The sequence below is a fragment of the Trichoplax adhaerens genome, genomic scaffold, assembly GCF_000150275.1.
Source record: "Trichoplax adhaerens TRIADscaffold_12 genomic scaffold, whole genome shotgun sequence".
NCBI classification, from domain to species: domain Eukaryota; kingdom Metazoa; phylum Placozoa; class Uniplacotomia; order Trichoplacea; family Trichoplacidae; genus Trichoplax; species Trichoplax adhaerens.
In genome coordinates, this window is record NW_002060954.1 from 72,447 (window position 1) to 96,028 (window position 23,582).

Sequence of the window (23,582 nt, forward strand, 5' to 3'; positions counted from 1 at the left end):
CGGACACCCGTCTGAAAATGAGGAATCGTGTGTAAAAACTTAAAAACTTTGACGATGCCAACTAATGGCAACTACTGTTAGATCTGTCTACTGTAAAAGCTACTGTACGCTTAGTGAGTGAGTGTACTGTACTGTACTGTAGTGTTATGGACATACTGTACAGTACAGTACAGTACAGTATTGTACTGTTCTGTTCATTACAGTATCCAGAAATGCCGCTGAAACGGCTATACAGTACTGTACTGTACAGTAGACTGTACAGCACAGTGTCTTCAAGGCATTTATCCAAACATATCTGCTGGCATATTTGCTTGGACAAGGTATATTTGCTTAATAAAGGTATAGAGCCGTTTCAGCGGCATATTTTACAGTTACACCTGTCGATAGTACTGTACAGTACGTACATACAGTACAGTACTGTACAATACAGTATGGTTATACAGTACTGTACACCGTACAGTACGTCAAGGAATACTGTACAGTACTGTACAGTTAGGGTGAAAGTCAGCTAAAATTTCATATACTGTACACTGTACAGTACAGTAATGTTTCGACATTTCAACCAAGTCGAGGAGCAAGAGGCTAAAAGCTTACGTGTAGCGTGTAATAACTTTGAAATTTACAGTACAGTGTTGGTTGGTTTTCGGTACTGTTTTATTGAAATCGTGAAAGGTTTCAGACCTAAACTACTGTATGTACTGTATACAGTAGACTCCATACGATGGAGCACATACAGTACTCCTGGTACAGTACTACTTCGGCTAACTTCATGTGCATCATACTGTACAGTGTACTGTACTGTACGCTGTATACGATACACTACAATACTGTACAGTACAGTATGATGTTATTTACTCGTGCGATGCACTCACATTCTAACTGTAACTTAGATCTTCCAATTTATATAGCTCCGATCTCTGCTAGCTTCCTACAGTACTTGTTCGTTTCCAGCGAAGTCATGTCTGACTCTACTAGAAGTAAAACAGTCGACATACCTTTCAAACGCATTTTAGTTACAGATCCTTGCCAATTACCCAATAGTTACTCTACCACGCCAGGAGGAACTATCTTTTCTACCACTCCTGGTGGTAAGGTTTTACTGATAGTGTAGCTGATATTACTGTACTACGGCATTATTTTATTTTACAGCCACTGTAATAAATTTACAACTGTATTATTAATATACCTTTGTGTAATCGCAAATCAGTAATTTACGCTAGCCTAGTGTCCTTTCTACTGTGTACCAATTGTTGGAGATCACTTCAGCTACGATCTAGTGCAATATCTAATACTGTCACTTCAAATTAGATACTTTTGCTACTTTCTGCAGTTATACTTACTTCTCTGGCTGCAAAATACAGCATAATGTATTCAAATTACCCTTAATTATGTACTCTGCAATCTCTATTTTAATTTAAAAGGGACGCGTATCATTTATGATCGAGCATTCTTATTACAAATGAGAAACTCTCCTCATGCTCAAATTCCTCCATCGAACTTACCGAATATCCCTGGCGTAACAAGTCCTCCTATAAAAGAAGATAAATTTCCTAAGTCGAAAGACCATCCGGAAAAATCTACAAATCCAGTCACTTCGAGGCCGAACGTTGAACAGAAGGAAGACAAAGGTATGCATTTGCTAATTGATTGGAAAACATCTTCAAACTGCATGATGATCGTTCAGCTACTGTACCTCATACCGTTTTGTTATAGGTGAAGAAGAACAGTTTGCTATGGAAATGGAAGAATGATAATACATGTCTTGACTGATTACATGTGAAGGTAACAGTATATAAGTCCGCATAGTGCGGTAGAATAATGATGTAATAGCTACATAGTAAGCACTTTTTCAAGTTGAAGCAGTCACTGAAAGCCTGAAGTCATACGAACAACTGTGGATTTGCACTTCATTATAAGATTTTATAAATGCTGATTTCATAATATAATTATATTATACTATATTATACAGCAAGTAATAGCTCCATGTCTGTAATTTTATTAATATCAGTTTAGCTACATTATAGGCGTAGTTGATGACCAGTTAGTAAAATCTACTATTTGGACAATCAAAGCATATGGTGTCTTTCATACATATTATGGTAATGCAAGGGACTATGTATGCCTTTAAAGTTGAATCTAATGATTTAAAGGTTATACGCATAAATTCTCTGTAGATATTATCTGTTGATTTTATAACTGTTTTAACGGGAACTTTTGAATTTAAATATTTTCAAGTCAATACGAAATTAAGGTTTTCTAATCTTGGATGTTTACATTTGTCGTCAGTTGACATCGCATACCTCTTGTCTTATTTCAATAGAATCAATAATTTCGATATACATTGCTTATAATGTTATTTTCTCTCATATCTTGTACTGATTCGGTGATAAATAAAATTTTAACATTGTAATCCAGTTATGTTAGTAAATACCAATATTCCAGGAATAGGTAAGATTAGCTTTCCCGAAATGATTGTCGATTATAGCAGCGATTCTAGAAAAAATTGCGGCCCAATGTAGTATCCCTTGTTTGCTATTGAAGAGCCGACTACTGTTATTAAAAGATACAGTAACGCCCTCAAAAGTAGAATCATATTTTAATACGCTTTCAACTTTGAAGTACAGTCCGACTGCTTAATTTGGATCAATGCTCATCTGCTGCTGATTAAAATATAGTATTACATGCACTCAAGCATCATTTCTAACAGACCCTAGTATAGTGCTTAATAAACTGTAATTTTTTATTTAACTATAAAACAGAAAGAGCTAAAGCTAGTGTACTCACTAAAGATCCAATGTATAAATAAACAAGACCTGATAGAAACCAATGATATTCTTCAAAACGTTTAGCAATTGTATCACCATACGTATTGCATAAGTAACTCAAATTTTAAGCTATCTTTCACTTACAATGGAATTAGATGAAATACTACAATAATTTGCAAAATAGACTGTATGTCTACATTGGCAGAAACAAGTTTTGAAAAATAGAATTGCACGCAGGTATTATTACATAGTGATGGAACGCAGACCCGTTCTTAAATTCGTAGGACGGTAGGTAAGCTGAGTTTATTTTAAGAATGTTAATAAGGCAACATAATTAATAAGCATTTATTTACACAGCGTATCGAAGGTTCATTCTAGTAAAGAAATCGATAACATATTGAACCTTAAGGCTCTAGCTGCAATTCAGTTCAGGTATTGTGCATACATGTCTTTCCTATCTAAAGGTGCATCTTCTAAATTCTAATCTTAAATAGTACACCCAAACAGTAAGTAATAGAATAGTGCAGTAACGATCTAACCGTCAATTACCCGTTCGTGTTAATCGTAAACTTAACATCATCAATAGAATCAAGTCTCAAAATATAGGCTAAGCTAAACTCTGCAAATTTGCCAACTTAGCACTTAAAGTTTACATTTACTTCCTTTAGCCGGTTTCTGGCTTCTTATCACTAGCTAGATCTGGAAATGATGGTGATAAATTTCCCCAGATTTTAGGAATACTTTCTCCAAAGTATATTTTCGTGTTTTTCGCAAGTGCTTCATATTTTATTAACTCTAAATATTGCGGAGTTAACTTTACCTACAACACGATGTAGGAGTAGAACATTCGAAATTTAAATAAATTACATTATGACTTATGCTGTCTAAAATTTTAGTCCACCAGAAATTGTTGAAGTAGGACAACACTAACCTTGTTAGAATCGGCTAATTTCGTTGCCGCGTAATACTCTGCATCGGCTGTTACTTTCAAGCGCGCTACATTACCTTCATCTAATTAAATTTATAAATTAGAAACTTGGTATCGATGCATGATTGCTCAACATAGATAAAATGTTTATGTTAATTTAATACTGAAAAGGCAGAAATTATACCTTCGATTTGTGCCATTTTTTTAAGGCTTTGTTTCTCCATAATCTTTTGATCAAATTGAATTTTAGCGACTTGAGCCTGCTTTTCTGCCTCTGTCGAAAATTGGTTAACAAATATTGCAGAAGTTTCAATACTGAGTGCTCTAGATCTATATTATTTATAAGTCTATCTAGTCTTTAGTGCTAATTTATTAACAGGATATAATAATATTAAGACCTATTACTGCTCTTTTTCTTTCGGTTTCTGCCTCTTTCTCGACAACTTTCTGCTTTTGTTGCGAAATTAACAACTTTGTCTTCTCTCCCTCCCTAAGTTTAAGCGTATTTATAGATTGATCTTGTCATTGAATATTGAGAGATAACCTATACAATAATTACTTACATTATCTCATAATTCCTCCGAATAGCCTCGGGAATTTTAGGCTTAGTAACGCGAACAGCCTATTTTTGAGAGTATCCAGCAAGAAATATTTCGTTGTTAATTTGAAGTATATACTCATATTTGCTAGCGTACTAGCTAAGCTGGTTGATAATTGATGCAATATACCTGGATAGTTAATCCTGGTGCCATTAAATCAAGGTCGTTTTGTAAGGAGATTTTTAAATTTTCGTCAATCTTGTCTGTTCAATAGTTAATTAGATACAAAGTGTCGAATTAGTGCCCAACTGAAATTAAATTACGCACCCGACATCTGCATTAGATCAACTCTACAATTATGTAAAGTAATCTTGTTATAATTCTCTGATTTACGAATCGTATGTGTAATTACCGAAGAGGTCGATGTAAACTTCTTGCAGGTTGTGAACGCTACAAAACTGAAACGATAGACAACTTTTTAAATAGTTAATTAAATAAATCTAAAGAGTTAGCTCCGTATAGATGGCGTTTGTATACCTGATTCAATTCATGATGTATTTTATTAAAAATGAGAGTGTTGTCATAATCCGCAGTATAGTTCTTCACAATATCGTAAACTATTATTTGAACAAATGCATATTTAGAATGTCTTACTTTGTGTACAAATACTTACATAATATAGCAAGACATAAGAGCATACATCGATATCAACAACATACCATGGTTCGAACTTAAAATGTTCACAACTTCGATTCGATCAAAGTAGATCATAACTCCTCCACTACAATTTTAAATAAAATACTTATATATCAATCTCAATTTCAAAATCTTTTCACTTTATATATATACGTAAATAAATATTTGATAGTACTGTACTGTATGCAAAAGAAACTTTTATCTATGTTTGGAACCAATGTCAGTATCATGCCATATAAATGAGAATAATCAATATTTTCTTATATTACAATACGTAATTTGGTGTATTCGTAAAGCAACGTTACCTTGTACCACATGGAACATTCTTTACTTCATCCGTTTGCAAAGTAGTCTTTTAATTCGTTTATACAGTATATGGACAGTATACAAGTCAACCATTTTACAAATACAAGATTATATGCGAGTATGTGTAATATAAGTGCAATAAAAAGCATTATCACTGAAGAATGACGTTACTGCGTTACTACCTTACAACTGCATAAAACGTGATTTGAACGTTAGCGATCATAATTTTGAATGTACAGTAGTCCCTACTTACAGTACGAAGCACATTCAAGTAAATAATAATTATACTGTATAGTTACGGTATACGCGTATATATACAGTATATATAATCTTATATTTTAATAAACCGATGTTCGCTTTGACAGCTACATAGTGAATACAATATATGATATATATATATATACCGTGACAATATACGAATACATATATATAATACATATAATTAACCTACAGTATAGTATACAGTACAATGAGCGTTGCATAATTAATAGTTCAAACCTGAACCAGACGATACGTCGTAAGGAATGGGATCATGACATGAAAGCCTGGCCCGCTAGTTCGTGTTAGAAGAGCCCCACCCTGTAACATAAAGTGTATAGTACAGTATTACGTGTAATCGAGCCAAGCCTATCACTATCATACAGTTAAATACGTAGAGATTTTCGATTGATAGATTGATTTAAGTTTCAGCATACATCAAAACCCCACGTGTGTAAGAAAGCAGTATTATTGCATAGTAAACAGTAATGCACTTACCCTATAGTAAACGCCTACGTGTCCTTCAATTTCCAGTATGCATGAAAAAGATCGAATTATCAACGATAACCTTAATAATTCTTAATTTTTAAGATTAAACCGCTAAACTAATGGCTGGGTAACAGCATAATACCTATGGCATAATCTCTATAGCATAATACTGTGCACAGTAGCTTAAGCTGTACTTTTACCATGTATCAGGTACTACAGCAGTCATTTCATGAACTACAGTATAACATTGCTAAGGTTAAGGCACATAAACTGTATAGGGCATTATGACTGCACTAGTAGCTGTTAGTGTTATTACATTTGCAAAGATAGCAGAATTTTCTACAAGCGTAACGTCTTTTTAAACTACCTTGCAGTAGCGTATGCAAATGTACTGTAGCTACCGGCAACCGAGGATAATATTGTAAGTAAGAGTAATAAGTGCATCTATATATTATAATAAAAGGTATATATAATTGTATATTCGTAAAATGTAGACCACTACCCAGAAATTGGCGTAGTAAGGTACGTTCTATTAATATTCTTTCTTTATTATGTTGCACAGTACTTATTTAAACAATTAATGCACAAATATTAAATTACTACAGTATTAACCATAGTAAGTGTGCTATGTATCTCGTGCAGGTCAAGTTTAACAATATGCGTACAATAAGTTCCTTAAGTTATCAAGAATCGCTGATAATTAAAATAAATATATATATGACATATATAACATACCGTACTGTACAGTATAATTAATTAATTTAACAACAACGTACGGTACAATGTTCAATATGCAGATATACGTTTAAATTAATCATAGCATACCTTCATCGATTTTATGAATGGAAAAGTTGAAAAATATTGCCGCTGTAACAGCACATATGATCAAAGTACTTGTGATTGACATCTAAACGAGATAAAATGTAAAATAAAATTTATGATAAAAACATACATGCAAGTATTTCTGTACTGTGTCTAAATAAAGAATTTCTTAGATTCGTCGATCAGATCAATGAACAAGAAAAGTACCGTACAGTACATTGCACTCAGTGTACAGTACAGTACACCGCACAGTACTGTACAGTACAGTTTACAGGCACGATAGGGCCAAGCGCTTTTACACATCGACTGCGTTCTTATAAGAAGAGTAAAAGCGGTTGGCCCTCCTCGGCCACGATAGAGTACAGTACAGTACTATTCGAGTGAATCATGAAAAAACGTTAACGTGGGAAACATTAGTACAGTACTGTACTATACAGTACTGTACAATATGATTACAGTGTACACGTGTACATTGTACAGGAAAATCGGTCGACTTTGGTCAGTGTTTTGCGCATGTACTGCACAAATGACTACAGTACTGTAAAGTGGACACGTTGACTACACTGTGCAGTGTACAGTACTGTACTGTACAGTACAGTACAGTACAGTAGCGTACCGTACAGTACAAGCTTACTGACAGCACAGTACTATACTGTACTGTACTACGTACTGTACATTGTATGGTTACGAGGTACAGTAGTTTTAATAGGAAAATTTTCTTCAAATTTCTGACAGCTAGTCGCACATTATTTTCAGTTAAACAGCAACAGTGACAGTAAGAACGAATTCATCATTACAGTCAAACGGACTGAAAATACGTATAGTACTGTACAACTAACGGAAAGATGGCGGAATATTTGTATGGTCTCCCGTTTTCAGTGGTAGATCCTCCTAATTTACGCTTAAAAAGGCCTTCCTGGTTAGTCATTCCAGGCCCAATGCTGGTCTTCTCAATCGTCATGCTTTCCTATTTTTTGGTAACCGGAGGTAAGACAGTACCATGCAGGGATAGATGGAAGATACCGTTTATACTATACATTAATTTAAAGAGTTCTGTTTCTCTATTGACAGTGAGTACTTTATTTTCATAGAACATAGTCTGGAGTCTGGACTCAGGACTAGTGCTACAATATCAGCACTATCCTTCATGCACTCACCTAAATTAGAGCACGTTAATAATAATTAATTAATATATAATCTCTGAGCTCTCGGACATGTCTAATAAACTTCTAGTAGATACCTTGATTTTTAGACATCTAACTAAATTTGATTCAACATGTGAGAAGTTACTTCCATCCATTTTATTTTAGGAATAATTTATGATGTTATTGTTGAACCGCCTAGTATCGGATCAACCGTGGACGAACACGGCCACTCTAAGCCGGTAAGACAAGACACACATGTTGAGAAACCTTCATCCGTAATAATGTGCTCATATACATACTGTACACTGTACAAAATTTAGTTGCAATTCGTTCAGCACAATTTTAATTAAGACTAGTGCAAACTCCCGTCGCTTTGCTGACGGTTTACGATAATGTGCTTATTTAACAGATAGTATTACCATTTGATAGACCTGTCAGAGGTTCAGTAACTTTTTACCGTGTATCCGAGTACGAGCGTTCACATGCACTGTGCTACTAACACAGAGTACATTTACATACTGTACCCTAGTATTGTATCATTAATTACAGCACTGGCTATCCGCTTCCATTCACAATGAACGGCAAGAATCTTTTAACAACTGCGTTCGTAGTGTTATATATCTTGATGCTCCTCAGCAGCTGCTATGTCGGTTCACAATGAACTGGAATAAGCAATTTTAGTGATATTCCCAACCTAACACAAAGCACCTTTACGTACTGTAGTAGCGTAATCATTAATTACTAGTTACACTTTTCTGTAGACTATGAACGGCAAGAGTCACCAACAACTGCTGTCTCAGTACATTTCGGTTCAAAATGAACGGGAATAGTACTGTAGCTCTCTACTGTATATTCGTTCAGTAAATACGAGTTTACTTTAGTCGATAACTCGGAAGGAGATCGTTCTGCCAGAGTAAGCGGAATACAGTAGGTTCAAATTAAATTTTGATAATTAAATATAAGCAGTATGAGCGACTGCTACTCGTATTGTAGCCTAAAAGTCACAAAAAAATCTGTACCGTACTGTACTTTGGCCGATACTTGCGTGTGCCAGGCCGTATAGTATTACTTACTTAAATACTGATAGCCTACTATTATCATTCACTATATATATACTGTATATTTTTGTTAAGGTTCTTACTCTTTACGTAAGTAACAAGTGTATTTCCAATTGAAATTGTTGAAACTTAGAATTAAAGAAAGTAAGGTTTCAACTAAACATTACCAACATTAACGATGTCTTCATAAGTCCTGCATTTAGAAACTAATTACAAATAATGCAAAGTTACCCTCTATTTATTAAAACATCTGTTTACTTCAGGTTGCATTTATGGCGTATCGAATCAATGGACAATATATTATGGAAGGTCTAGCCTCTAGTTTCCTATTTACTTTAGGTGGACTCGGGTTTGTTATCCTAGATAAGTCAAATGTGCCAACTATGCCGAAATTTAACAGATACTTATATTTGTTTTGCGGCTTTATCTGTGTGTTGCTGTCCTTTTTTTCATGTCGTGCGTTCATGACAATTAAATTGCCGTAAGTTTATTATTTCTTCTAATTATGCCTCTAATAAAGTATGCTTTATTCAAATAAAAGTTATTATAATCGCTAACGCTTCTTCAGTGATCATATTTTGTATTCTCTTAACTACATATACGCGCACATATACAATTCGATACTTTAAAAACTGATTGCAAAAGGAATCTTGTTTTCATTATGTTCTGTGATTTAATGTGGAAGATAGTAAATAAAAAATTATTATAACTACGAAATGAAAAATAATCACAATTTATTTCATATTTGCATAGGGGATATTTACAAGCTTGAATGTCGCCATCCCTGGATGTCCAATTAGTAGGAAATGAAGTTTTGCGATATCGAAGATTTAAGATGTTAAAGAATTGTTTTAATAGTAACACTTGAGGAGATTTTGCTATATTGAAAGTAAATGAACTATATGAAATTCCGTCAAATGTTTAATTTAGTAAGAAATAAAATTAACGTGAGATTTTTCGGATTCCCTAGTATTAAAGTTTTATAATGAGACGACTAGCTTTCCTGAGTATGTCAATATATTGCAGTACAGAGAATGGCTTTGCTTGTTTGATAGTAAGCCATTCTTTATGGTAGATGGTAACTGAAACATATCATTGACTGTAGCTATGCAGTACTTTCTAATTTTCTATACAGTACGTTTCACTTTCCCCCAAGCTGCGTTGCAGATGCAGAAGTGTAAAGTACAGTACACAGTACTGTACCTTACAGCTTTGTACCACACATTGTACAGTACTTAATCGATTATACTGTACTGTACAGTACACTACGCTAGGTAAATAACTTCGGTGCTGTACCTAGTACAGTACTACCTACGGACCACAATACACTGCGCTAAACCACTAGCTCATGTACGGGACGGGACTTACTGCAGTATGGATAGTTTCGTAATACTGTGCAATCCACATATACTGTAGAGTACAGTACACTATACGGTTCTGTGCACGTATGAAGAGGTAAATTAATTATACAAAAAGTTATGCAACTGTACCTCGTAAGCATTAAAAAAAGCATAACTTTCACATTTAAAGTCGGACTGAGTAATTAAATCGTATTTACTGTTAAAAGAATTTGTATAGAACTATACAGAGTGGTATCTTATAAAAATTGTGTAGACTGGCCGATTTTAATTATTATATATATATAATTATATCATTGAAACTAGACCCATCAACGGTATAATGCATTATCACTTAACTAATATAAAGCCAAGAGGGACAAAGTATAAATGATCAACATTAATACCAGTAGCGTGATCAGGATCTTATCATTCTGAAGCTCAATAGTCACATAATACCTTGAAATATCCAGCGTCTCGATCACAATGCAATTGATTTATTGCACTGTGGCTTAGTAACTTCCTACATAGCAGATTTATTATCCAGTACAACACGTCGCTCCAAGATATAAAACATACTATATAACATATATAATAATAAATACGTACATGATATGCGCATATATATATATATAAGCTGCATTAAAATAATAAAGATCGATCGAATATCAGTGTTTATAAATCTGTTCAAAATTAATATCCCTCGTATTTTCTCCGACTACTGTAATCCGTGTCATAACAAAGTATGACGCAAACGATTACTGCGATACTGTATGTTAAAATGTTATTTCCAATTTAAATAACATTATGAAATCTGTTTTGCATAAAAGAGTAAACAAGATAACCCACAGTATGCAGGATAAAAAGTTAAGTCTAGCAGATCTAAAGTATAAAAATCTTGATCTTAATACACATTTAAGCAAGATTTTAAACATAGTTATCATTATTCTAGACAACTACGTCAGGTCGCTCGTTGTTGCTGCTTTTACGAAAAATCCAATCAAAACCGATTCCCAGCAAGATAAACAAGAAACCAAAATATGCATTTGACACGAATGAAATACGTATGTTCCTGTGGTAGTTTCTCGTTACTACATTATAACGTATACGTACAATTAAGTTGGTACAGATATAATTTGCCACGTGTAAGCAAATACATAAGAGGCATGCACTGCCAAAGTGATTAAGCAAAAATTAAATATAGTAATATTTAAAACATACAAAAGATATCAAGTTCATCAACTCTGAAAACGCTAATCACACGTCGAAATCAAGAATAAGCAATTTCGTTTCTTCCGTTCCATTTCTACTACCAACCGCACATACAAGCCTCTTTTCATCGCAGCAGATTCGCCATACAACACCACCTAAAATGCGTACGTATTATCCGAATTATCAACATAAATGACGTTAACAATAGAATGATCTAATCAGTAAATAATTATAAAAGTTATAGGTACTAAATCTTTAAACTCACCGCTTCCACCACTATCTAATGAGATCAGGTCTCTAATGTAATTGCCAGTAGTAACATCCCATACTTTGACGGTTCCGTCATCAGAGCTAGTTATAACAAACTTGTTGACAAGTTCTAAGCAGGTTACCGCACTCTGCCATCAACAGTAAATATGAAAATTACATTACTAAATTACCAAGTCAGGATATGTGATTATAAATGAATCGTACACTACCAGACATGTAATGTATATGTGCGCGTATCTCATAACATCTTTAACTATTAATAACAGTACAATATTCAATTTAGCGGAATGCAAACTACTCTTGATTGAATATTACGTACATATGCATAATCATCTATGTTAGTACAGTCAATAAATGCGTGCATAAAAAAGATACAGTCTACATACGGTTAACAAGAATGCTTTAATTAAGCTGAAAGTAGCTACTGAGCTACGTTTCTTAGGGTCAAGATACTAAAAGTTTAAAACTATTTTAATATAATTTCACTCTGATGTAAAATCACAGAAATGCACCTGAACTGACCCTGTGCTTATTCCGGCCTTCTAGGGTTTGTAGACACTGGCCGGTTCTAATGTCCCAGATCTGGAAGAAAATAAAACTTTACTATCATTATCTTCGCAAAAACCAACTAAATTGATAATAATAAAAGAAAGTCGTAGCTACATATGCTAGTATACCTTCACTGTTGAATCCGCATTGCCGGAAGCCAATGTGTTATTTTTTAATTGCATTCCACTTGTTAGAGATTGGTGACCTTTAAGTGATACGATCAGTTACAATCAATATGCACATTTCATGTCTATCGTTACGATCAACAGCTTAATTTAATTCAAAAACCTGTAAGAACATGTTCACATTCGCCAGTTTCGATATTCCAAACACGAATGGATGTATCCAATGATCCGCTCACGATGTGAATTCCATCAAACTATTGTAGTAACAAAAACCATTTCTTGTGAATAATGAAAGCATAACAAACATCGATACCATATATTACCTGCAGTGAATAAACTCGATTGCTATGCCCTTGTAAGGTACGCAGGCAGAGACCTGTATCCGGGTTCCATACCTTCACAAGAAAATCGTAAGCACCACTAATGATGTGTTTTCCATCAAACTGTACACTAATGATATACGAAAAAATATAGACCTGAGTGAGATTACCGAATATTAGACGTTTAAAATACGCGCAACAAAATAAACCAACCATCGAACTGCCGCAACATGGCTAATTAACACTTTCAGGAGTTTACCGTCTTCAATATTCCATAAACGAAGTGTAGCATCCCTTGAACCGCTAACAACTTAAAAAAGGTAACGCACACATCAATTCATTGACGATTATCTTATTACCTACTAATGTACATGAAAGCCACTGCTACGTTAATCAATAGAGTAAACTTGAGTTCATAATACCTCGAGTATCACATGCATGTAAACATCTGACGGTAGATGTATGACCAGATAAAGTGTGAATGCATGCGCCACTATCTACGTCCCATACCTATTGTGTTGCACAATATGGATATTGCAAACCCCTCTACAAGTTATGATATTACGTTTAATAAAGTAGCAGCTTCAATGAACATTGAACCAACCTTCAATGTTCTGTCAGTTGATCCGCTAATAACGTAATTGTTGTGAAGTTGCGACGCCCACACACCTCCAGTATGCCCACAAAGAGTTTTTAGACACTAAATATAAATTAAAGCAGAATAAATCACAATGGGGGCATGGACTTGCAATGCAGTTCGCAACCGATGTTATATTCCTGGCAATAAAATTATTTTGACACAAAAATGAACTTGCTCATATTGCCATTTATCAGTAAAATAGATAAAATACGAAAGTAAAGTGGCACTATTCAGTATATGCTGTACCTTCCCCGTTGATGCAGACCATATTTTTACCGTATTATCATCTGAGGCGCTGATAATCTTATTATTGTAAAAGTGTAAGCACGTGATCTAATAGAACCCGTAAAGAATCCGGAGCAACAGAAAGTGAATGGCAGCAAATGATAGTAACAACTAAAATTAAAAGTCTAAGCGGGTAAATATACTGCAATATTTCAATATGGTATCTATTTTCAATAGTAAATTGCTTAATAATCAAGTAGCAATCCAAGCTGATTATTTATACCGCCATCTATAGTTCATCCAAGTATTTCTTACCACATAATCATTATGTCCTTTTAACACTTTCATTGCTTTGTAACGTGCATTACGCCAATTGTGGTCCAGTCTAATGTAGGTTTGGTACACCTATATATCAGATCGAGCATGACTCTAGTATACTGTAGTATCGCATAAGCAAATCTGGACAGACCACATTGCTCTGCAATTCGTCACAAAGCATAGAAGAAATATTTGCCAAAACCGTAATATAAAAATGTAAAGTATCAATAGTTTAGCACTTACTTTCTTCCAATGGATCATTTGAAACCTTTTTTTGCCTGGTTTAGCTACAATGTCTTGAGATCTTACATCCATCTCGAAACATTTACGCTGCCACAACCTCCAGGGATAATTAGAATTGTATCATAAATACTATTATTTAGTAATTTAAATAAGTAGCATAGAAACATAATACACGTATTTATTCGCCGTAAATAAATTTCATAACAAGGCTTACAGGTTATCATCGGCGATGCCTCTCCAATACCGACAAGTCTGAGCTGCGTTTAATATATCTTTAGGCCGTAAATAAGATAATACATGTAGCGCCAACTGTTATGAATAAGATTTTACAGTGTAAGCGTCGAAGATACATTCAATAAAAGTAAAGTATTCAAAAATCCTTGCTCTACTTTATACCTCTTTGGGTAAAAAAGATATGAAATCCCTTTGAAAATGTGGTCTAACTCAAAAAAAATAGCAATAATTAATTATGAATAAGCCTATCTCCTACAACTAATTATCACCAGTACAGTATATTATCGAAGCTTACTCTATTTGTTTCATGACGAACTTTGCTTCTTCCAATTTACAACTGGAAATAATGTAGAAAAAGACAAAAACGGTAAAAAGATAACTTCTTAATTCCAATGCTTACGTATAGATATGCATGCTCTAAACTTGTATTTTTCCTTTAAATTCTTATACAGCAGTATACTTGTAACTAAACCAGATTATTGAATGTACATAATTTATCAACAGTTATCAATTCTATTCGTTCAAATTATGGTTACATAAAATATATTATCATTATCTATTAATTATATTGCCACCTGACAATCAAACGATCTCGACAATGCAATCAATATTACACGAGTAGGTTATAGTTACGCTATAGAAAATTTACAGATACACAATACAGCATCGCACTATCCACTCTATAGAGAAACCAGTGTGCATAATACAGTAAATAATGGAGTACCAAAACAGTCTGCAATTTATCTACTAAAGAGCAGCTTGCACCAGGATTACAACTACCAAGATTCACATTATACAATCACAATACAGTATAAAAATTCTAACAGTCTTGCTGCAGAAATTACGATTTTAATCCACGAATGCTGAATAACAATCTAAGATGTAATTTAATCTTACTATGAATGCAGCAAAAATATCATATCTATAGTTTTTAATGTACAACGAACACTTGCAAATATTGAGTAATACATTTCACAACTTATAAGGAACGTGGTATCTAAATCATCATAAATATGACCTTTCAGTGATCTTGCTCAAAGCACGCCGCCTCCAATCCTCATTCCAGTCTTGAAATAAATTAACCCATCCATCGAGAATTTCGTCGTCGGCTGAACAGTCACCGCGCATGCATTGTTCTGAGCACTGACTGCAAATATCCACACCAAATTTATTACGGTTAACTTAGCCATTATATGCAATTACTTGTATTCATACACATCTAATAGACTACTAATTGAAACGTAACATTCCTATAAATGAGGAAATTTTTAATTTTTATCATTTCTATTATAGGTCACAGTTCTATATCCTTACAATTGCTAGATATTTTAAAACATGGTCTCCATCAACAATCAGTGAATAACTTTCACCTCATACATTAACACATAGTTATCTCAAATTCATGCACAGTTACGTCCGGATATAATAATGAATGCTCAGCAAATCATTAAAAGTAATACTCCTATACAAAATGCAAGTAAAGGCTGCAATAAAACTATGAAATGTTCATGGCTATCTATAATAGTTATATAATTATATATAAGTAAGCCAAGTAAATAGGCATGTTTTAACGGTGCGCACCTGTAAGCTTTTTTATTGTTCCTTAATCTCTTTTGTACTCGCTTTAAACGGTGTAAAATAATGTTAATGAATCTCTGTCAGTGTGAAATATGTAAGTCATGATAGTCCTACCTCAAATATACGCATATATAACAAGCAATTTGCTACTGAATATTTACAAGTGCAAATAAACTGCTACGTTACTGAAAGACATCTTTATGAACATTAAAGTGTATACTATACTCTATAGCAACACGACCTTGGAAGACGAAGGCTGAGAATGGGCTGAGATCTCTTTGTTGCACTCCATCACACCATTCCTGGAATGCCGAGATTAAAAGACTTAATATGATTACTTTCTACAAGGACTGACTAAAGTTGAGAATATTATATTAATAAATAATAACCAATAACAATTTAGAATCCATATACAGCACCTTGTCGATTATGTTATGCATTTTACATTTTACTTTGAATTGAATTCGGGAAGCCTTAACCTACAGTACGGTATAGTAATAAGCTAAGCGGAGTAAGTACTGTACAGTAGAGCACAGTATTGTACCGTACTGTACAGTGTACAGTACTGTACAGTAGTACAGTACAGTACAATACAGTACTTATTATTATTATACTGTACAGTACTGTACAGTACAGTACTATTTAGAATTAGTACTGTACAGTATTTGTCTCACTCGTGATTACTGTACTGTACAGTACAATACAGTACAGTACAGTACCGTAAAAGAAAGAAGGAAAGAAATAAAAAAACCCATCGTACGGTATACTGTACTGCTCCCACAGTACTGCACTGCGCAGCAGTAAATTCTCTGGGAAAGCTACAGTAGTGTTTGAAACAGTAGTACTGTAAAGGTGCAATGTATCTATTTCATTTCACTACAAGTCTCCATATACAGTAGACATTAATACTATGTATTCTACGCAGTGTGAAGTGTGGAGCTCAATTGAAGTTTTTGGATTCTTGGTGTAAATTTAGAATATTTTGGAATACGTACAAAATAAGTTCGATTAATACAAGTTACAATACTATACTTAGCATTAACCTTGCGAATGATATTATCGTACAAGGACTACGGATTCCCATTAATATTAATTAACTGTGAGCCAATTTTATCATATAGCGTATGTCAGCGAATTCTAAGCAACGATTTAAAGATAAATATAAGTATAAACCTCCTGATCCCAGGCGATCTCATCGGATACTAAGCGCAGAAGAGATCACAGCAGGCAAAGGTAGCAAATGGAGCGAGTTAAGAATAGAATCTAACGTGCGAATTTTATCTCCCAAGATATTTGGTATGCGCTTTTTGACAGCGCTGTATTTAAATGATAATAAATTAACCGCGTTGCCCAGTGAGATAAACCTTTTGGATAATTTAACCTACCTTGACGTCTCTAATAACAACTTGCGATCATTGCCCACGTCAATTGGTGATATGGTTAACTTGCGAGAACTCAACCTATCGAATAACAATTTAAGGAGGCTTCCTAACGAAGTAGGTAAATTATTCCTTTTGCAACATCTAAGGCTTCAAGGAAATCCTTTACCACCTGAGATTTCAAGTATTCACACCGAGACAAATGGCACAAGCAAGCTTCTGTTGTATTTATTAGACAATCTTGAAGGTGAGACTGGCAGAAGACAATCATGTCAATGATAGTGGTCTCTAGCTCTACAAACTGTACACTCACATCTAGCACGGTTTCTATACAGTATTTCCCGTCTCTTTCCTAACTTTAGTTGCGTTACCAATACTTGAATTCTGCATACGCGTAGTAGATGCTCTACGTAGCTGAACACCTGAAGCATAGCCAAAGATTATACCTATAATTGCCATATGCAGTAAACGTATTGCGATAGCCCATTGTTGATCCTAGCTTAACGTTGATAGTGTTGCACGTAACGAATATTGCAATGTGTCTAAACTCGAAAAAAAAGGGTTTTTTTTTTATAAAGTTTTAGTTAGATATTTTTGGACTGATATACGTTCTAATGCTCCCTTTATCGACCGATGTCTAACATACTGTAGTTTAAAAGGTATTGTTTATATTACAGTTTGCCCTCAACCTCCTCCTAGGGACTGGATTTGCTTATCAGACAGCGGTCGAGAAGTGACGCGTAAGTACAATAACTATATCTCTGTTATGGTGTACATATGCAGTACTACATTATGAGACTGAACGATAACTGATAACTGCTAACAGTGTCATATGCTTACTGTATATATATACACTAGCATTAATTCTCCTTGCGTACTAAACAAATTAGTTCACCATTTCGTTTTATTATTTTTTCAGCTTATGCTTTTACCGTTATGTGCTATAACGTCTTATGCGAAAAATACGCTACAAGATCATCTTATGGTTATTGCCCAAGCTGGGCTCTTGCATGGGACTATAGACGGCAAAATATTATGAAAGAAATATTACACTATAATGCTGACGTAATATGTTTACAAGTAAGGTTAAATAGTGTGCATTTCTTAGTATTTTGGGAATTTCATTGTACGTTGGCATAACATACTTAGTTATAACGGTTTATACCTTGCTTCTACTTTACAGGAGGTAGCTACGGATCAATTTTATACGTATCTGTTGCCAGAATTAAAATTACACGGCTATGACGGAATATTTGGGGCCAAGTCTAGAGCTCGTACTATGGTCGAGCCTGAAAGATCTGCTGTGGATGGATGTGCAATATTCTTTCGATTGAATAAGTATATATCTTTATATCCATCACTGTTAATTTTCACATAGCCTTATGTTATGCAATTATCAACTTTATTTTCGTCGATCTCTTCAAGATTTACACTAGTGAAAGAGGATCTGATTGAATTTAATCACTTGGCCATGATGCATGCGGAAAAATCTGAGGACATGATCAATAGAGTAATGACAAAAGATAATATTGCTATGATATGTGTATTAAGAGTCAACAAAACTGATAGCAGTGGTAAACCATTAAGATTAATTGTTGCGAACGCCCACATGCATTGGGATCCAGAATTTTCGGATGTAAAAATTGTCCAAACTGTGATGCTCGTCCATGAAATTTATTCCCTCATGAAGACTATAGCGTCCGAAATCGATTGTGGTAAGCCGCAAGATTGATACTGAAAGTCTCATTAAATCTTTTTTGTACTACACGATTTCGATGATTAATCATGTAGGTACACGAATAAAAACTCCTAGTAACTTCTGCGTTATAATTCATTAATTAATAGCTATCTCAGAAATCCCATTGGTGGTTTGTGCTGATTTAAATTCACTGCCGTCATCAGCCGTTGTGGAGATGTTGACTTCCGGTAACGTTTCAGTAAAGCATCCCGACTTTAAGGGAAAGAGTTATGATGGCTATTTCAATAACTCGTGTAATATTTTAACTCGAGAAAATAATTTAGTGTTGCCGTTTAAGCTTGCACATGCTGCCAATCAAGATTTTTTGCCATACACGAATATGACCTATGACTTTACTGGAATTATAGACTATATTTTGTTCCCTAGTAAGCTACTGTATCCTAGTGGAATTCTGGGAGGCTACAGTCAGGCATGGGTTGAGGAAAATAAGATTGTTGGATATCCTCATCCTCACGTACCATCCGATCATATTTCAGTTCTCATTGAGCTGGACTTCAAACTCGGCCAAGACTAACCTTATACTGTGCGATGTTATCTTAAACGCTTTTCTTTCCCATACTAGTATAGCAAATAGTCCACATACATGTCCTAGACTACTGAAAATGTACTATATATTTGGCCACATTGATACAAGATGCATGCACAATTAGATACCTATAGTTATAAGTAACTTGTAGCTTTACCAAACTTGGATATTAGTCACGTGTATGTATATCTGGCTATTATATATATATATATATTAGTATATAAATCCTTCTGATTGTGGCGTTAAATTTCAACACGCTACTGGAGTCTCATTATGTAATCAATTTGGAGTCTATATATGTATTGTGTCATCTTAATTCGGTAGAAAGTTGCCAAAACTATTACTATATGCAACTTTTGATTAGTTGCTGGAACGTGACCATGCTCTACATGAAATCTTTAGATTGACATGATGCTGTAGTAAAATCATTTTTTTGTGTAAACATATAAAACATTTTATAAATGTGCAGATCATTCTGTATTGTTTCTTCGTCGTCAGCGAACGGTACTATCATGACCCACAATTACCAGTATTAGTATCAAGAAGCAAAACTCTATGAACAGTGAGTCCATAATTCCAATATACAATAGAATTCCTCTTTATGAACTATAATTCATAGATGCACTGTGTTAATATATAAATTTAACGACAATGAGCAAGAAGAGTAGAAGCGAAATCAGAACATTTGCACAGTAATGATTCCAGCAATATTAAGTACGGTACTTCCGTGTACAATATGAAGAACAGATTGATTTCATTTAATTGGCTGCATTTATAGATCAGATATGGAAGTCAAAAGGATAAAATTATCTCTATAGAATTTGTGTCTCAACGCTAGAAACACAACCTCATTCTCTAAAATATAAAAAACATGCAAAGGAAGCTGTTACAATATTCAATGACATACCGAGAAGATACAATTCTACAATAGCAAGCAGAAATTATTGAATTGTATGATGCAACTAGGATTAGCTACTTTTATTAATATTTAAGATATGAAGATGTTTCAAATACACAAATTTCGCCTTAAGGTACATTAAATTAACGTTATACTACAGTGGTCATGATCTCTTCCGTGTAATATCTGCATCATGGGATCAAGATTGAGCTGCTTTTAATTCATTTTGAGAAATAAATTATCTCAAAATAAGCAAGTTTCGACTTGGTGTACGCTGTATAATCACAATAATGATCTATTCCGTGCATTATCTAGTATATTTTACAACAATAAACTTGTGAATTAAGGTGCAGCGTTAACATGCAAGAAAATGTAATATAGTAGTACCTATCTATAAACATTTGTTAGTATATCCTTAAATTGCCTTTTGCAAATGTACACTTGAATCTAATCTAGTATAACCAGTATTTTGCGACAAATAGTGGCGAATTCCTCGACTTCGAACTTCTGAAATGAAATCAGCTACCTAGGTATTCATATAAAATGTTTTTACAAGAGCGAATTCAGTTTTAATACGTAGAAATGTAATATTCAGGAGATTTTTAGTATCCTATTCAATTTTTAAGTAAAGTAGAGAGTATAATTCTTACCAGTAGGCGATTTCTAAATATTGAAAATGCCAATGCCAATATCATGAGAAGGAAGAAGCATATTAACGGAAAGCGACTTTTTGCCGTATTATCATTACCCCATAGATTTGAAAACTGAAATTTAAATATTGGATCATTCTGTCTATATCTTCGAGAGGATTGCTTCTGGTTGAATGGAGCTATAGACATTGAGGAAGAAATCAATACGTATAACGAAGCATACGATTGAAATTTTAAGTCTTACAGAGAGAATCGAGAAGCTAAACTAATCATAAGCTCTGCAAACTGATATTAGTACACACTGAGCAAATAGCCTTATGTAAAATATATGATACGTATGTGTAATTACAAGCGTAGAGAAATCGCCACTATGTTTCCATAACACTGTATTGTCCGTAGTAACTCATGCTCCACAATAGGGCACAAAACCTTGCTTACTTGGATTATTACCGCTACTATTCGTGTTCGTTATTTCAAAGCTTTGATTTGCAGAATGATTTGGCTTTATTCTTTCATTCTCTACTGCTGGCTTAGAATTGACTAGCAGAATAAAGCAAGTTAACAATACGAAAAAGATGGAGAGAATCTTTTGATCTGGCGCCATGCTATCAGCACAATATATAGGATTATACGCCAATAGCTCCGCAACGTGTGGTAATAGAAACAATTTTAAGGTCATGATACTAAAAACAATAAATTGATGATGCTGTGACATATGCTAACCAATCTTGCTACGATATCGTCAATGTTAGAATCATGTTTTGCCGTATGTTTATACTGTACAGTAACTATGACTGTCTTGCCAGTGTTTCAATGTGCAATACAGTGCTAGTTCAAGATCAAGATTGAGGCTCAATGTGCAATACAGTGCTAGTTCAAGATCACGATTGTATGACGAAATCAGAAACTACGGCGTTGTTAAGTCAATGTGATAGATGACACAGTTTTTAATACAGCTGTTAATCCTCATTAAATGATAGAGTGAAGCGATAATACCTATTAAGTATTCCCTTAAAATTAATGATACCAAGGCGATACTCCAGTACATCATAAGCAATACAGTTAGACTAGATTAGCTCTTATTGCCATATAATTACAAGTTGCCATTTAGGTAAGATTAATTTTACTATGCAAATTTTTAATCTACAAGAAGCTACATTTATTTATACTGCGTTTGGTAAATTGTATGCCCATTTGTAAAGCATTATCTATGATCATTACTTAGCCAAGTATATCTTTATTGTTATATCTCCTACTCAAAGTCGATAATTCGGTCATCTCTCTTCTACTTTGTGAATACTCAAGAATCACACGACACATAGTTATCACTTTTATAGTCTCACTTTTGACACAATATATATATACTACCGTATTACTTTGTACATGAAATGAATACAACAAAAACTTAATAAAAATATATTAGTTAGCCTGAGCATATAATTTTATTTCTGCCTGTTCAATAAGCGTTTAAATACTGTGCATCTTTATAGATGATAGCAAAACGAAAATAGTAAAGTGACTGTTTCTATGCTTCAGTTGGATGTAAAGATTTATAGTCATTAAACGATATTTCATCACAAACTGCAGAGATACGTTCCGAAATGTGAGTATTCAATAAATTAGCATATCAATTGGTGTTGCTTATTACGAAGATATTTTTGTTTAAGTTTTTGCCTCAGAGTCGTAATATTATGGGTATTTTTATGGTTTATAAAATACTGCAGACTTTTAAAGTTACGTCTCAAACTCATTAGAATTATACAATTATTAGTAGTAGCTTCGGTATGTGTAGGAAGACAGTAAGGATAGTGTTAACGATAAGACGTTATCAGAAGGTATTATAACGCACATGATGCAGTATATGATGTAAGTAATAACAATGCTCTGTAACTGTAATTTCTATGCCAAAGCATGATGTTAAGTTATCGGATTCAGAACTGTAAAGGTACTGTATTACTGTGACTGTACAGTAGAACCTAGGACGGAATAAAGTAGAGTTTTCTGTTGGCATAATTTTGTGTTTGTAGAAGCTGTCCTCAACTGGATACATAACAGAAACTTTATTAATAAAGTAAATACGAATGCAGTTACCTAGCAAGTCGAGTGAGCTTGCAAAGTAATGCGCTAACTAGCGCTATGACAGTATACTACGCACACTTCTTTCTTAAATTGAAAATTTAAAGCGATTAGGTAGTATGCAATCAACACTTTCAGTTCGACTTTATATTGATGATAAAAGAAAGTTTTAAGTTATTGATATGAGACAGGTTATATAATAAGGCAGTAGCATAATTCATACGATAAAATGATAAA

At 34.0% G+C, this 23,582-nt stretch overlaps 6 protein-coding genes across 6 annotated transcripts; 3 read left to right on the top strand and 3 right to left on the bottom strand.

Annotated features, from left to right (window-relative positions):
• Positions 1–958: 958 nt before the first annotated feature.
• TRIADDRAFT_59660 (uncharacterized protein) lies at positions 959–1,751 on the top strand (the record flags this gene model as incomplete). The annotated part of the gene is made up of 3 exons (XM_002115662.1): positions 959–1,088; positions 1,422–1,628; positions 1,714–1,751. 3 exons carry the CDS (start codon positions 959–961, stop codon positions 1,749–1,751), a joined length of 375 nt encoding a protein of 124 aa, XP_002115698.1.
• Positions 1,752–3,429: 1,678 nt separating this feature from the next.
• TRIADDRAFT_38143 (uncharacterized protein) lies at positions 3,430–6,888 on the bottom strand (the record flags this gene model as incomplete). The annotated part of the gene is made up of 13 exons (XM_002115802.1): positions 3,430–3,585; positions 3,697–3,776; positions 3,878–3,967; positions 4,092–4,183; positions 4,257–4,315; positions 4,422–4,495; positions 4,645–4,690; positions 4,770–4,849; positions 4,952–5,013; positions 5,234–5,280; positions 5,733–5,813; positions 5,991–6,013; positions 6,807–6,888. 13 exons carry the CDS (start codon positions 6,886–6,888, stop codon positions 3,430–3,432), a joined length of 972 nt encoding a protein of 323 aa, XP_002115838.1.
• Positions 6,889–7,619: 731 nt separating this feature from the next.
• TRIADDRAFT_36421 (expressed hypothetical protein) lies at positions 7,620–9,824 on the top strand. The gene is made up of 4 exons (XM_002115663.1): positions 7,620–7,790; positions 8,114–8,187; positions 9,270–9,487; positions 9,760–9,824. Exons 1-4 carry the CDS (start codon positions 7,649–7,651, stop codon positions 9,776–9,778), a joined length of 453 nt encoding a protein of 150 aa, XP_002115699.1. The 5' UTR covers positions 7,620–7,648; the 3' UTR covers positions 9,779–9,824.
• A 1,776-nt stretch (positions 9,825–11,600) lies between these two features.
• TRIADDRAFT_30121 (uncharacterized protein) lies at positions 11,601–14,689 on the bottom strand (the record flags this gene model as incomplete). Its single annotated transcript, XM_002115803.1, has 14 exons — positions 11,601–11,710; positions 11,821–11,953; positions 12,348–12,407; positions 12,503–12,579; positions 12,663–12,753; positions 12,823–12,949; positions 13,033–13,129; positions 13,242–13,329; positions 13,424–13,519; positions 13,706–13,792; positions 14,000–14,089; positions 14,246–14,342; positions 14,460–14,554; positions 14,642–14,689. Coding segments are annotated over 14 exons (1,296 nt in total), but the record flags the coding sequence as incomplete, so codon positions are not given.
• Positions 14,690–17,181: 2,492 nt separating this feature from the next.
• Positions 17,182–19,709, top strand: TRIADDRAFT_30062 (uncharacterized protein; the record flags this gene model as incomplete). The annotated part of the gene is made up of 6 exons (XM_002115664.1): positions 17,182–17,683; positions 18,096–18,176; positions 18,356–18,516; positions 18,620–18,774; positions 18,862–19,151; positions 19,282–19,709. 6 exons carry the CDS (start codon positions 17,182–17,184, stop codon positions 19,707–19,709), a joined length of 1,617 nt encoding a protein of 538 aa, XP_002115700.1.
• Positions 19,710–21,034: 1,325 nt separating this feature from the next.
• TRIADDRAFT_59664 (uncharacterized protein) lies at positions 21,035–21,873 on the bottom strand (the record flags this gene model as incomplete). The annotated part of the gene is made up of 3 exons (XM_002115804.1): positions 21,035–21,145; positions 21,270–21,448; positions 21,708–21,873. The coding sequence occupies 3 exons, from the start codon at positions 21,871–21,873 to the stop codon at positions 21,035–21,037; spliced, it is 456 nt and encodes a 151-aa protein (XP_002115840.1).
• Between the last annotated feature and the right edge of the window lie 1,709 nt (positions 21,874–23,582).

Bases quoted from the DNA above. Each gene is read 5' to 3' on its own strand.
- TRIADDRAFT_36421 (XM_002115663.1), top strand. From the start codon at position 7,649: ATGGCGGAATATTTGTATGGTCTCCCGTTTTCAGTGGTAGATCCTCCT. The intron at 7,791-8,113 runs GTAAGACAGTAC...ATTTTATTTTAG, and splicing joins CTATTTTTTGGTAACCGGAG to GAATAATTTATGATGTTATT. The intron at 8,188-9,269 runs GTAAGACAAGAC...TGTTTACTTCAG, and splicing joins AACACGGCCACTCTAAGCCG to GTTGCATTTATGGCGTATCG.